The sequence below is a fragment of the Anolis carolinensis genome, chromosome 4, assembly GCF_035594765.1.
Source record: "Anolis carolinensis isolate JA03-04 chromosome 4, rAnoCar3.1.pri, whole genome shotgun sequence".
Taxonomy (NCBI): Eukaryota; Metazoa; Chordata; class Lepidosauria; order Squamata; family Dactyloidae; genus Anolis; species Anolis carolinensis.
Genome location: NC_085844.1, coordinates 193,870,035 through 193,885,641, shown reverse-complemented (window position 1 = coordinate 193,885,641; position 15,607 = coordinate 193,870,035). Strand labels below are relative to the sequence as shown.

The following is a 15,607-nucleotide window of genomic DNA, read 5'->3' as shown; positions in this document are numbered from 1 at the left end:
AGCTGACGAATTGACTCCGCAAGGAATCCTTGTGGCCAAGCATCTATATAGGATCTTGTTTTCCCACCAAAGCAGACTTTCTCTGGGGAACAAGAACCGAAACCTAAACTGTCCAGATGCAGGACTCCTTAAACTTTCCCAAGGGAATCAGACTTAATCATCTAATTGTCTGGCAGCTATCCGGGCGCTTCGGCGAGTCGCCTCCCGCGCGTGTCTATCTTGATTATAATAAAGGCGGCGAGAAAATGGGGGAGATTTCTCCTCAAGGCTTGTTTGTGTGACTTCTTGTGGGCAAACATCCTGCAGCTGCAAGGGCTCCAAATCTGGCAAAAACGGTGGGAAACCCAAGTTTTCCTCTTCATCTGTCACAACAGTACTAGGAACGGGACTACATGGCCCATAAGTCATCACATTTCTCCTTGAGTCCTGTCATTAGCCAATATAGTGCTAGTAGTTGTCCTCTGCTATTATCCCAGTAGGTCCTTGAATGCCATGCAACGTGTGAGTTTCATCTTCTAGCACTACTCCAAGGTTCATTATGGATTTCATGGGGTTTTCATAGTAAAACACATTCAAAAGTAGTTTACAATGTCTTCTTTTATGCTACTAATGATTGTTAGCTATGATACCACTGCTGCTGTCTTTGAGAGATCCTCTGCCAGTGTCACCCTCCACAACTACTACTGCCTATTAGTTGTTTGGCACATTTAGTATGGTTCCTCAGAAAAAGCATGTCTTAAAATGCTCTAATCATGCCCAAAAACAAACATGGAAATTTATTGTTGGGCGTGTTTGTTTTGCAATAGCCATGTGCTGGGTTGATGGGCTTAAAGCTAACCTTAAACACTGTGGCATAGGCACCGAGAACTGGGAAGCCCTGGCCCCTGAACACTCTAGATGGAGGTCAGCTGTGACCAGCAGTGCTGTGGAATTCGAAGAGGCACAAATGGAGGGTGAAAGGGAGAAACGTGCCAAGAGAAAGGCACATCAAGCCAACCCTGATCGGGACTGCCTTCCACCTGGAAACCGATGTCCTTACTGTGAAAGAACATGCGGATCAAGAATAGGGCTCCACAGTCATGTATGTATCCACCACCAGGATGCCAAACCTGGATGACAATCATACTCGGACAATAAGAGATTGCCTAAGTAAACTCAGTAAGTAAGACTGGGTTGACATGGAGCAGTCTACACAGCTATGAGATCCCTTTCTTTGTCACTACCAGTTCAGATCTCATCTGTGTATATGTACAATTTTGCCCCAGTATGCACTATTTTATATTTTATTCTTGTAGTAGTTTTCAAAGTGATGTCAATCTCGTGCAACATAAAAATACTTTTGAACTTATATTGTTTAGATACTAGATGTTCATTTCAGATCTCAGTTTGTAGAGATCTGTTTGTTATTCATCTAGTTTAGTTCTCACTTTAAAAATATTTTAATCACCAAACTACTCACCCCTAAATCTAGATTTGACATCAGGTGATTCTCTACAACTAAAGTTCACTTTACATAAGTATTTTACATTTTCTTTTGAGTGTATTTCTGTAGCGTTTCCTCATATAGAAATGTGCTGCCTGTGGCTGTATTCACTTAACAGGGCTTTGGATGTTTTCTTATTTGTAACCAATTACTTTCAAACCCTGCAATCATGTTTTGAAATGATTCCTTTGTCAGGCTGACTGCTGTCCAAGACAGCTAGCTGTTGTTTCGCTAATAACAGTGACATCAATTTGCTGAATATAAAATTGAGGCTCATCATAGAGACACAGATTTCAGAACCATACTAAATGGACTTTAAGTAGACAGCAAGGAGCTTGATTACCAATAGATATAAAACATTTATTCATAGGCCTTTTGAAAGAGAAGGGAAATTATCAATGTAAGTGCACTAATGACCTTATCAGATGGGACTGTTTTTGATGGCATAAACCAGTTCAGCCCTAGATGACCCACGGAGTCTGCCAGCTCCAGTCTCATAATGCATGTGTACTTCTGTTGGTGCTCCGTGGGTCATCTAGAGTGGAACTGATGTATGTCACCTCAGCAGCAACACAGGAGGCTTCCCATGTTGCACAGGAAGCAATGGGGAGAAGCCGCGTGACCAATGCACCCCCCGCCCCCCATAGGATCAGCTTCCTGCCAAGCTGGGCGATGCACAGTATGGGGCGACAGGCTCTCCATGCCACCCAACGGCGCATGGCAATTCTGGCTGCCCATGTGAAGAGGTCATTATGAGTGATGATCATTATAGGGATACAGTCAGCCCTGCACATTTCTTGACATTAGGAGTGCAGAACCCTCCACAATAGTGGGAAAACAGCAAACAAAGAAGACTATATTTTTAACCTGAGAGAGCACCACTATAGGTCATTTACTGCAACTGTATGGCCAACTTCCATTGGAGAAGCATATTAATCAAATATGTGAACAATCAAATCCACAAAAGTTAAACTCATAAATGTGGAAGTCAACATATAGATTTAAAGATGCTCTGTCCCAGAATCTACTACCAGATCTCTGGTTTAACCCTACTAGACAGTAAAAGCAAAAGTAGATTGTGCCCAGTTAAGATACCTCAAGCGAATTGCTACTCTTCATAACGACCGTCTCCCATCATTGTGCTTCGAGGAAATAAGGAACCGGCAACACTAGAAATTTGGCCTAGAAAACCTCCTATTCAACTGCAATCTTCCTGAATTGAAGTCTGCCCTGGACATGGATAAGAGGCAACTAAGAGACTGGCTATTTTGGATTGATTCAAGAAAGACTTTGCAATCAACCAGGAAATCAAAATTTTCCTCGTGGTTCCCCTTTTTAAAAACCGAACATTTTAGAGCCAGATATCTGATTAAGCTCAAGCCACCATCCTTAAGAATTACCTTTACTGAGCTGCGATTCCAAGTAATGCCCACCGCAGTTTTAGATGGTCGCTATCATAATGTGCCATGGGAAAACAGATTATGTATCTGCAGTCAATGTCAGGTAGAAGACATTGTGCATTACCTGTTAGTTTGTCCATTGTATAGTGCCCCAAGAGAAAGACACCTGGAACCCTTGCTGACTCAAGGTAAAGGGAACTGCTTAGCAGAAACTATGCATTTTCTGCTGAGTTACACAAATATGTAACTCGCAAAGTAGCCCTGTTTGCTCTATATGCAAAAAAGATCAGAAAGATAGAATTAGATAAAATTGCCATCAACTGCCGAGGAGACTCAAAGGATTAAGTGGACTCACTTACAATATGCATTTGTATGTGAACTCTTTTGCAATATGTTTTTTTTTAATTACTGTTAACTGGCATTGTTTTAGCTCCTTGCGGGAGCATAATTATGGCTTCTGCTCAGTATCTTTGGAATCTATTGCTCCTAGGGTACTATTGTGTACATGCGTTCATTTTGTCATGGCCTTGGACCCGTACAATAAACTATTTTGATTGATTGATTAAAAAATCCCAGTTAAAAACCATTAAAACAAATTCATAATTAAAAGCTCCCCCAAATTGATCTTTAAAACCTTCATCTTTAAAGGCCTATCTGAATAAAAAGGTTTTAGCCTGCCACCAGAAGGACAGCAGGGAGGGGGCCGTTCTGGCTTCCCTGGGCAGGGAGTTCCATCAAGAAGGCTCACTCTCTCGTTCCCACCAACCGAGCTTGAAATGGAGGTGGGACCAAGAGAAGGTCCTTTCCTGAAGATCTCAGGGCCCATGCAGGTTCATGCAAGGGGATGCAAAAGAGCCTAGGTTAAACCTCGTAACAGGAAGTGTTATCAAATAATAGCTTGAATTATTATGTGACCTTGGGGAATGGCTTCATAATGATCAAAAACCTCTCACAATACCCTGGAACAAGTCCCAGGACACATAATGGGTTTTCTCATGAAGACACACAAAGTTTTCCACCTTTATCTAATTTTATCTAAAACTTTATCTTGGTAATGTTCCCTCATCTATAGTACTTATCCGGACCTCTTCTGTGAATTCTTCATTTTATGTAACTATACTTTAATCACCTTTTGTCTATCGGCCAGCACCTTCTTTGTTTAGCTGGCATTGGACTAACAGGACCCTCAACCACCCATCAAACTGCATTCCACCCAGATGCACCAGTTTTCCAGAGTGACTTACAAACAGACACAAGACTTCAAATTCACCAATGATCATTTATTAACTATCCCACCTCACCTCTGATTAGCTCAGAGACTCGCTCCTCCTCCAATGGGGCTATGAATCCTACCCAGCACCCTCCAAAACCAATGAGACACCACCGTGGCAATTTCTAATTGTTCTATAAAGAAACCCATGTGTTCCCAGTTGCAGATATATTAGTTCTTTGGAGTGCTTTCACCATTGACATCCTCTCTGGTCATTAAGAAAAAAGCCTCTGATGTTGACTTCAACCCATCTGTGTCTCATCTGGCCTTCTGGAAGCTTGACACTGGGCACCGAACCTACAGTTTTAGTGGAGCTGAAATCACACAACAATACAACATAGAACTACCAATCATCTGAAAAGAAATGCATGTGACAGTTCAACACATGAGACAAAAGCCAAGCTTTGTAGCCATTTCTTGTTTTCTAACCACACAAACCCTTGGCACCAAGGCAAACTTGCTTAGCTGATCACAAGTAAGCATTCTGCTATATGAGAAACCTCCTTTCCCTGGTGAACTGCTGAAAAAAGTTCAGTAATTAGCAGTTTTTGTTGTTCTTGAGAGTCTGCATCAAAGTGGCAGAAATGGCCTACATAAATAACATCCACTTTCCTACATGGATAAGAAGGGGAATGGCCTCTGCCTGTGTTGAGATCCTTAATCCAGAATAACAGAATTACTGTACAGTACAACAGAAACATCTGATAAAAAACATAAGCTTGTAATATTATTTTTCTTCTCTTATATGGTTTTAATATGTGTATATTTTGACTGATGAAAAAGCCCATGGAGTTTCAAACTGATCTTTGTAACTCAGGCCCCATCTTCACTGACATATAATGAAGTTTGGAACTGTAGCCTATGGTCAGTATAGACCAGGCATGGGCAAACTTTGTCCCTCCAGGAGTTTTGAACTCCAACTCCCACAATTCCTAACAACCTCAGGCCTTTTCCTCCCCCCCCCCCCCCCCTGTCACTTAAGCTGAGTGGCTGAAGGGGAAAGGAAAGGGTCTGAGGCTGTCAGGAATTGTGGGAGTTGAAGTCCAACAAAACACTCAGAGGGCTGAAGTTTACCCATGCCTGGTGCAGACTCGTATAACGCGGTTTAAGCAGCTACTGCATTATATGAGTTTACACTGCCCATAGAATGCAGTTCCAAATTGCGTTATATGGAAATGTAGATGGGGCCAAAGTGTCTTTAAAGTTAGCGTATCCTGCAGCTTTGGTGCAGCCTGGACATCTAGATCAGGTCCAGTTCGGCCTGATTCAAAACCTTTTCTGTATATCTTACATCTTGTTATTTATGAAGTAAAATATAGTAGAAAGGAACAGCCAGTGTAATGTAGTGATTTGACTGTTGGACTAGGACATTTGATAGACCTGGGTTCAAACCCAGTAGTTAGCCTTAGACCAGTCATGCTCTTTCAGTCTCAGAAGAAGGCAAGGACAAACCCCCTCTGAACAAATCTGGCCAGTGATAGTTTCATCTTGTAGTCACTTTGTTGTTTATTTGTTCAGTCCCTTCCGACTCTTTGTGACCTCATGGACCAGCCCACAATGGAACTCCCTGCCAGCTGTCGCCACGCCCAGCTCCTTCAAGGTCAAGCCAGTCACTTCAAGGATACCATCTTGCCCTTGGTCGGCCTCTCTTCCTTTTTCCTTCCATTTTCCTCAGCATCATTATCTTCTCCAAGCTTTCCTGTCTTCTCATTACGTGGCCAAAGTACTTCATCTTTGCCTCTAATATTCTTCCCTCCAGTGAGTAGTTGGGCATTATTTCCTGGAGTATGGGCTGGTTTGATCTTTTTTGCAGTCCAAGGAACTCTCAGAATTTGCTTCCAACACCACAGTTCAAAAGCGTCTATCTTCCTTCGCTCAGCCAGCCTTATGGTCCAGCTCTCGCATCCATAAGTTATTACAGGGAACCTCAATGACCTAGTTTCCAATATACCTCACTACCTCTGAGGATGCCTGCCATAGATGTGGGCAAAACGTCAGGAGAGAATGCTTCTGGAACATGGCCATACAGCCCGGAAATCTCACAGCAACTCAATTCAGGGTAACTCTGATCAGGCGTTTTTCACAGCCACCTATACCCCTCCAAGCTTACAGGCGAAGATAGACTACAAGCTCTCAGGCATTGGGATAGCCGCTCTCGCTAAGGGCCGGGGTCCTTCCAAAGCAGGAAGAGATCTCACTGCGCATGCTCCGTCCTTTCCAGCGATCGAGCCCGCCGCTGCCGCCACGGTAAGGCCTAGCTCTGGCCATTGTATCTCTCTTACATCGCCGGCATCCTGCCGGTGGCCGATCCGGCTGCCCTCCCTTTCAGTTCCGGACACGGTCTCCTTCCGTTCTGCGGGTCTCGTTTTGGCCGGAGGGGGAGAAGGGAGATGGAAACCGGGAGAATTGGGCGACCGGGCGGAAGGCGGCAATTCTTTAAATCCAGACCGTGGCTACGGAAAACATAGTAGAATTAGATGCGGGTCTAAATGCCCGGATGGAAATTCTCCTGGGAAGCAGCATGGACTGGACATTATAAGCTTACTTAAAAGTAATCGGGATGCATCTATATCAGGCATGGGCGAACTTGGGCCGTCCAGGTGTTTTGGATTTCAACTCCCATCATTCCTAATAGCCTCAGGCCCCTTCCTTTTCCCCATCAGCCGCTTAGCTCAGTGCTATGGAGTCCTGGAAGTTGTAAGTCCTTAGCCTCTGCCAAAGAGTGCTGGTACCTCACCAAACTACAACTTCTAGGATTCGATAGCATTGGGTCGAGGCAATTAAAAGTAGTGTCAAATTGCATTAATACTGCACTGTAGATCCACCCAGAGATTGAATGGTAGCCAGAGTCATTTCATGGTTTTAAAACAAAGGCCAAATGCGACCAATGGCAACAAAGAGCATTCCACTGATGAAACCTATATTGTGATCCTGAAACAATGTCCCCATTTTGTGCATGCTGGATTGGTAGCAAGCTCCACAATGTTTAATGAGGCTTACTTCCAAGTAAATACACATGGAGTTTCCTTTGTCACCGTGTGTGATGTTTTGTTGCAGCAAATGCTGAATTGAACACCTTGTTCTTTATGTTGCTGTGAGATTTCTGGGCTATATGGCCATGTTCCAGCAACATTCTCTCCTGACATTTTGCCCACATCTATGGCAGGCATCCTCAGAGGTTGTAAAGTCTGTTGGAAACTAGGCAAGTGGGGATTATAAATATGTGGAAGACAAGAAACAATCAGGGTCAGCTAACACCTCCCAACAAAGAATCCCCCAGGCAGGAAGTAGCCAGGCTTTGAAGCTGCAAGGCTATTTAATGCTAATCAAGTTAATTGCAACATTCACACTTGCTTCAGGCAGACAGTTGTTTCTCCCACTCTGGATATTCCACAGATATGTAAACCCCGTTTGCCTATTTTCCAACAGACCATGTTACAACCTTTGAGGATGTCTGTCATAGATGTGGGTGAAATGTCAAGAGAGAATGCTTCTGGAACATGGCCATACAGCCTAGAAAACTCACAGCAACTTAGTGATTCCAGCCATGGAAGCCTTCGAAACACCTTGTTCTTTAATGGGATTTGTTTTGTACTTGGTACGCAATTATAATACCAGGGGGAGTTCCCTTAGTTTAGTTTCCCAATATCCCAGCTTTAGATTTCTTTTCATTTCCATTTAAAAGAATTCAGTGGAACTTATTGGAAACAGGCTGTTTTAAGAGACACAGGGTGCATCTGCACTGCAGTTTGGCACCATTTAACTGCCATGGTTTAAAGCTATGGGATCATTGGAGTTATAGTTTCACAAAATCTTTAACCTTCTGTGCCAAAAATGCAGGTGTCTGACTCAACTACAATTCCAAGGGTTTCATAGCATTCATAGCATTGATCCATGGCTGTTAAACTGGAGTCAAAACTACACAAATTCTAGTATACACCAAGGGTCCTCAAAACATTTAAAGCAGAGGGTCACAGTCCCTCAGACTGTTGCTGGGCCAGACTATAATTTGAAAAAAGTGAGTGAATTCCTACACATACTGCACATATCCTATTTGTAGCATTTAAAAATGAAAAAAATGCAATATTTAAAACGAAGAACAATTTTAACCAACATAAACTTACCAGTATTTCAATGGGAAGTGTGGGCCTGCTTTTGACTGATGAGATAGTCAAGTTAATTAGGATGATTGTTGTGTGCCTTCAAGTTGTTTCAGACTTAGGGTGCCCCTGAGTCTAAAGTTTATGGTGAGGGTCGGGTAAATGGACTTGGAGGACTGCATCTGGCCTGCAGGTCTTAGTTTGAGGATCTCTGGTGTGTGCACACTCTAGTCATAGAGTAATCATGATTTCATCTTGAAAGAAGGAACTTCTTACAGTGGGACCTGTTTACCTTTTTTTTTATAGTGCAGCAGTCCAGGATTTAAGTATGGGCCATATATGTGCCACTTGCCGCATACAGTGTTTAGTTAGCCTGTGTGGCTCATATAGACAAAGCTTGGAGTTTATGTTCCTTTGTATTAGAGAAGTGGCTGCTGTTGACAATTTAATCTGTCTTTCTTGCAGATGTTGATGCCTAAAAAAAACCGCATTGCCATCTACGAACTCCTTTTTAAGGAGGGAGTGATGGTAGCCAAAAAGGATGTTCATATGCCTAAGCACCCTGAACTGGCAGATAAAAATGTTCCCAACCTCCACGTCATGAAAGCAATGCAGGTAAGTCAGTGGATGCACCCTGAACATGAGTGAGTTGCATCAGTTGTGGGAAATTGTCACTATTTGCTTTTTGTTGACTTTAATGCCAAAGAAGTTGAGGTGGGCAGGAAGAGAGAAAAAACAGAAGCAAAGTAGGATATGGCATCTGCCCTCCTAATAGTGGTGTGGTCGAAATTGCTTTAGGAGTGGCAACTTTTTCTTCGAAAATGGATAATGCCCAATTAAATTCTGCCCTCTGTATTAAGATGCATAAACCTTTGTTTGCCATGTAGCTTTTATCTGCATGAATGGGTAATTCACAGGTATTGTTGAATTGCAACTTCATATCATAGTTAATGTTCAGGTGGTAGGAAGTGCAGTTTAGCTATGTCTGTAGGGTCATGAGATACCTAACCCTGTTTTATGAATGAAATAAAAGGTATATGAAGCAATAATTCTAAATTGGATCTCGTATACGTTGGCATTAAGACAGGATCTTTGTTCAGAAGCCTTGGATATGATTTAGTAATTTTAGGCTGTCAGCATAGAGGCAGGAGAGATTGCAACCATGCCAGCTAATTGCTGTTTTGCAGGTTCCTCTAAACACTTATATATACAGGCAGTCGCTAAGGTATGAACAAGATAGGTTCTGTAGGTTTGTTCTTAAGCTAAATTTTATACAAGTCGGAATTTACATTTTTAAGTATAACTCCAGCCAAATATACGGATGTAGGGGTGTGTGTGTATGTATATATATGTGTGTGTGTGTACACACACCTGGTTTGGATAGTATAGGGAAGGCCTAACACCCCTGTGGAGTTTGTTTTGCTGTCTGTGCCCATGTTCAGAAGATTTCACCTCACTTTCTGTCCCTGTGATAATTGGATTTTGAAAAATTTGGTTTGTTGTAGAAACAAGGATCTGAGATATAGCTTTAGTAGAGACCCCCTTTCTCTATGATAACTTTCAGAAATGAATTTCCCTTGGAAACATTTCACTCACTTGCAGTTATCTCACTTCCATTCTTAACTATGGGTTGTTTGTAAATTAGATATTTGTAACTCGGGGACTGCCTGTAATCCACAGTAGTCATTTCAAAACAGATCATAATCTTCTGCTTTCTCTCCCTGTTTCCTTCAGGATCTAACATTACTTCTATTAGAGTATTTTAAATATCACTATGTAACAAAATTTGGAAAAAAGCTATTTCCGGTTTGAAATGTTATTTCCTGTTAAATTCTGCTATACTGTACTTACTTTGAAAGTAGTTGTTATACTGTACTCCAGAAACTTTGTTTTTGTGTCTGCCACAAACTATGTTGAATTGGTTTAGACTGAGATATTCATTGAAAAACTACATCAAAAGGTGTTGCAGGATGTCCTGCAAAAACAAAGTTTTTGTAGTTTAATAAACTTTTTCCATGTTTTCATGATAAAACCAATTAGGAAATTACATTTATAACCCAGGAACAAAAACCGTGTTACGTAGTGTAATCTTACTAATATTTCTGTATATGGATTAACTGGTCTGTTTCTAGTCGCTGAAATCTCGTGGCTATGTGAAGGAGCAGTTTGCTTGGAGGCATTTCTACTGGTATTTGACCAACGAGGGCATCCAGTACCTGCGGGATTATCTCCATTTGCCACCAGAAATTGTACCTGCTACCTTGCGCCGTAGCCGTCCTGAGACTGGCAGACCTCGGCCTAAAGGTAAGATTTGACTTGAAGAAACCACATTTGACTTTGACATTAATCTACAAATAAAATAATATAATTTGTTTTCTTGACAAAACAAAATATAAATCAAGAATTCATTTAATTTTTTCTATTTAAAATTCCCTCGCTCAGAAGGGCCTCAAGCAGCTCAGAGATAAGATACGAACAGCGTAAAATAGTAGTTAAGACTAGCATGGTGCTACGATGTAATCTGATTAACAAAGAGAGGATCAAACTCTAAAATGGGTGGAGAACCTGTGAACACCATAGTTTGTTTTTTTAACTAAAATTTGCGTTATCCATGACCATTGGCCATGCTCGATGGTGCTGATGGATACTCATATCCATAATCATCTGGAAGGTCAGTTTTCCCCATTTTCCTGATAATTTGTATGCAAATACGTTAAATTCTATGTACAGCTAAGTACAGTATACTACGGGTGTGTTAAAATCTTCCTATTAGGCCCTTGTTTTTGGAATATGTCTGTGCTCTGAGCCAACTTGGTCAACTAATATTTTTCCTCTACTGTATTTAGCAAATAAATTAACAGCATTTCTGCAAAATGCCATAAGTTTTCATGAGATTTACATTTTCAAGATTCAGGGCAGCTTTATTACACTGAACCTATAAAGTAGTACAGTTGGCCCTCTGTATTCAACAATCCACAGTTTGAAAATTTCCAACAATAAATTTCAAATAACAAATCTTGGTTTTGCCATTTTGTATAAGGGATGTCATTTTACTACATTGTATACCATGAGACTTAAGCGTCCATGGACTTTGGTATCATTGGGAGGTGCTGGAACAAAACCTCAGCAGTTGCTAAGAACTTTTTAAATGAAAATTTAAAGTATTTCTAATTTTACTTACCTACCTTACTCAGAACCAGCAGTCCTAAAAGATCTTTGGTCTTGTAAATTACCATAAATGTCTTGGTGCTGCCCAGACTGCTAACATTATTAGAAACAATGGATTTGGTATACTTACAACAGGATCATAAATGATTTGAATTGTACTACCTAAATTTGTACACAGTGATGTGTACACGTGCTTGTACACATGTCTCCTATCTAATGATGTAGGTTAAGTGATACTTTAAAGTTTAAGAAAAGCTTTTATTATGTTACAAATAGAATTTTTGTTTCATAAATAATAAATGTGGAATGTAGCTAAGAATTTTTGTAGCATTGTCTCAAGAGTTCTCTATTGAATTTGTCTCCAGACCTTCCGGCGGTGTATCTAAAAAAGAAAAAGTTTTCTTCAACATAAACCATTCCTGATAATTTAACATCCAGTCTGCTTTCAGACTTACAGGGGAAGGGAGACATGTTCTCAGGATACAACTGTTGTACAGAGTTTTGAAACTGTTGTAGCTCATGTCAAAGCCATCTTGTCAATGTCAAGTTGCCTTGCAAAATGGTCCTCACTGTGGAGTTTGTCCTGGTAGGACATCAGGCCTGTAAGGTGACTGTTGTTTAGGTCCCATATAATTCTTTGATGGGTGGATTTTTCCTCACTCTTTATGAGGAAATTTACCAACCTTGTTCCTGCTGCATCTTTTATCCACAGCTGGTATTAAAATAGTTGGTTTGACTGCCAAATGATGAGTTGCTCAAAGACATCGAGTGGGTCTTGGCAGTCTGAAGGATAGGTTTCTCTTAATTAAAGGACACATTCCTTATCTTTGTTTAAGAAAAACTTTAAGATAATGTGAGTCTACGTGATTTTGGTTGATAGCTTTCAATTCATGTCCTAAAATGTAAGTGATGCTTCTCATGTTTTCTGTATTTGAAATCATTAACTTTAATAGCACACAGAGAAGCACTGGATTTTATAGAAATTGTGGACCTTTCTAAAACAACTCAGCTGTGCACTAGTAATTTTATTAGCCTTGGTTTGCATCCCTCAGAATGCGTATATAACTTAATACATTTCTGCTAATTATACTTAACATTTCTCATTCATCTACATCATGGGAAATCAGTTCTCTGTTGATAAGCAATCGTATATTTTTTTCATCTATTTTATTTATTTATGTACCCTATTTATACCCCACTTTTCTCTACCCCGAAAAGGGTGAGTTTAACGTTGAGAAAGAAGCTTAGAGGCAACATAAAATGTATGCTGTCTAAGGAAAATAATGGTAGTTTGGCCTACATTCCAGTGTGTTAGATTGGATTGTGGTGTGATGCATGCAGGTATAAGGAGACTTGCATTCAACTGTTGTGAAGTTAGTTTGGACTTTGAACAAAGTCAACTGTCATTATGAAGTAATTCAGTTTTGGCTATACTGTCTTCAAGAAAGAAAGAAAGTGATTGATTTATTAATGTTGAAGCATAACGTGCCAACTTGGGGAGTGTAGTGAGCGCTTTCTGGATTAATTTGTGCTATTTGGACCATTTCAGGCTTGGAGGGCGAGCGTCCTGCTCGTCTCACACGGGGAGAAGCTGACAGGGACACCTACAGACGCAGTGCTGCTCCATGTAAGTGTTAACTGCAAGGTCAAAAGAAGAGGCTATCCAAATACAGTTTTCTCCTGTTTTATTGCAGCTTAACTTTATGGATTGCAACCCTCAGTATTGAAGATTGGGGGGAACACTGCAAGTCTTGCTTGGCCCTGGTAAGATGTTTTTGAAAGTATAATGCAAGACAGAGATGCTCCAGTTCTAACCTTCAGGTTTGAGATGGGTGAGGTAGAGATAGTCTTTGAAGTTGTGGTGAGCTCCAAGTTCAAGAATGCATGTGTTAAAATGATAATCATCTTTGGGCTCTGAGAATAATACAATTAGTTTTTCTGAGGATGACAGAACTTTATATATGGCTGTTTCATTATCCTGAGTAACTTTAGTCTTTTTCCTTCACAGCTGGTGCTGACAAGAAGGCAGAAGCTGGTGCTGGGGCAGCTACTGAATTCCAGTTTGTGAGTATCATGTGGAACATGTCACTTAAACAAGATAGTTTGGAAGCATGGCATATATACCCTTCCTGTTTAGATACTGTTCTTACTGTAGGAGCAACTATAGGCATTCCATTTACAGAACCTGGTAATAATTTATTATAGGAGCCAGCATGGAGTAGTAGTTTGAGCATAGGATTGAGACAAGGGCTTGATCTCCGCTCGGATGTGAAACCCAAGTCAGACTCTTATCTCAGAGGAAGACAACAGCAAGCCTTTACTGAACAAATCTTACCAAGAAACCCTATTTGCTATGATGTAATGCTAATCTGAGTGCTGGAAAAGATCTCTGGGTGCCCAAGGTTCAAATCCCCCCTTGGCCACAGAAATCCGTTGTAGCACCTTGACCAAATTGGATAATATAGACTTCGGGCAAGGTGTAGTTACAGGCAATTTGTCATGCATAATAGCTACTGGTCCCAAATGCACATTTCTTTTGCTGTCAAAGATAACTAAAGAGTGTTTAGTTGAGAATTACCAATACAGGTAGAAGAGTGCAGTCATATCATCAGACAAGAAGTGCATAGTTCTTTGCTAATGAGAAACAAGGATACGAACCTATTTTAAAGGAGACTTTGCTAGCATAGATCATCTATTTTATACTTGAAGTACTTTTTCCTATATATATTTTTTGCAATGTGTTTACTTTTAACAATTTAAAGGCTACTTCATGATTTCTGGAGGGTTTCTTTCATTTATGGCAAATCCGTCCCTATGTGATATGGCTGAAAAACGCTAGTATTGTTGAGCATTTTCAAATGAACTGCTATAAGGTTCAATAGTGTACTTGCTTGAGCAGTTCAATAAATACATTTTAAAGAGTTTGTTATTAGCCAGAAGGAGATACAGTATGATCGGAAAGTCTGCTTACAAATGTTTTGAGCTGCAGGTTTGCTTTCTAAAGCAGAGTGTTATCCATATAGTCAAAGTTTTGCTTAGTTGTCCCCTTAGCTGCCCATCAATATTAAGTCATCTAGTCTTAGAGAGTATAAAGTTGTCATCATTTTGGAGGCAATGACACATATATTGTGATTTTTTATTTTTTTTATTTTTTTGCAGAGAGGTGGATTTGGGCGTGGACGTGGACAGCCACCTCAGTAGAATCCTGTTGCTGTTTGGTTGCATCTTGTGTATAATAAAAAGGTGAAAAAAAATCACTGTTTGTATCTTTGAATTATTTAATGTACCATTCTGAAATAACAAAACATCTGTCGGGGTATTATGTGGTTTCTGGGCTGTATGGCCATGTTCTAGCAGCATTTTCTCCTGACTTTAGCCTGCATCTATGAAGATGCTAGCCACAAATGCAGGTGAAACATCAGGAGAAATTGCTGCTAGAATATGGCCACATGGCCTGGAAACCATCCCCCCCCCCCCCCCCCGATTCCAGCCATGAAAGCCTTTGACAATACAAAGCATCTGTTAGTTTCTGGCTTCTGTGCCTTACTTTCAAATGTAGGCTGTAAACCCAAGAAACCCAAGTAGGCTGTAAACCCAAGACGAAAACGACTCCATAGGGATTCCTAAATCAGCCATCATGGTATAGTGGTTTGAGTGGTGGACTGGGACTCTGGGACAGCAGTGTTTGAATCCCCACTGGATTGCGGAAACCCACTGAAAAACCTTGGACGTTGCATACTCTGCTTCAGAAGAAAGCAATGGCAAACTCTAAACAAATCTAGTGATAGTCGCATATTTCAGAAATAACTTGGAAGCCACATAGCAAGGCCAATCTTCCCTATACATTTGAAAGATTTCCAACAGTTTGGGCTGCAGACAAAGCTATTGACTGGATGGGGATTGGGAAAGATTTCTCTCCTATAGTCATTCTCCCAAAATCCTGCTGATCTTCAACACCAGTCCCCATATTATACACATGCATCCTCTGTGTGAATCTGGGTTCTGGAAGTAGATTAACATGCCAGGGGGATGTGTGTGGGAGAATCTTATCTCAAATGTTGAGTTTCATTGGTTCATAGTTTTAGAGGCTGAAGAAGCAGTACACCTAATAATTGTTGAGTTTTCTGTCTTACAAAAGTTAACAGCTACTTATTAACTTGGTAGACTGAAGTAATGGTTTGGGACA

The 15,607-nt window shown here is 40.8% G+C and overlaps 1 protein-coding gene across 1 annotated transcript; it reads left to right on the top strand.

Moving 5' to 3' along the window:
- The first annotated feature begins 6,248 nt into the window (after positions 1 to 6,248).
- rps10 (ribosomal protein S10) lies at positions 6,249 to 14,727 on the top strand. Its single transcript, XM_062978474.1, has 6 exons — positions 6,249 to 6,400; positions 8,719 to 8,868; positions 10,386 to 10,557; positions 12,971 to 13,048; positions 13,430 to 13,485; positions 14,581 to 14,727. Exons 2-6 carry the CDS (start codon positions 8,719 to 8,721, stop codon positions 14,620 to 14,622), a joined length of 498 nt encoding a protein of 165 aa, XP_062834544.1. The 5' UTR covers positions 6,249 to 6,400; the 3' UTR covers positions 14,623 to 14,727.
- The last annotated feature ends 880 nt before the right edge of the window (positions 14,728 to 15,607 follow it).

Bases quoted from the DNA above. Each gene is read 5' to 3' on its own strand.
- rps10 (XM_062978474.1), top strand. From the start codon at position 8,719: ATGTTGATGCCTAAAAAAAACCGCATTGCCATCTACGAACTCCTTTTT. The intron at 8,869-10,385 runs GTAAGTCAGTGG...GTCTGTTTCTAG, and splicing joins ACGTCATGAAAGCAATGCAG to TCGCTGAAATCTCGTGGCTA. The intron at 13,049-13,429 runs GTAAGTGTTAAC...TTTCCTTCACAG, and splicing joins CAGACGCAGTGCTGCTCCAT to CTGGTGCTGACAAGAAGGCA.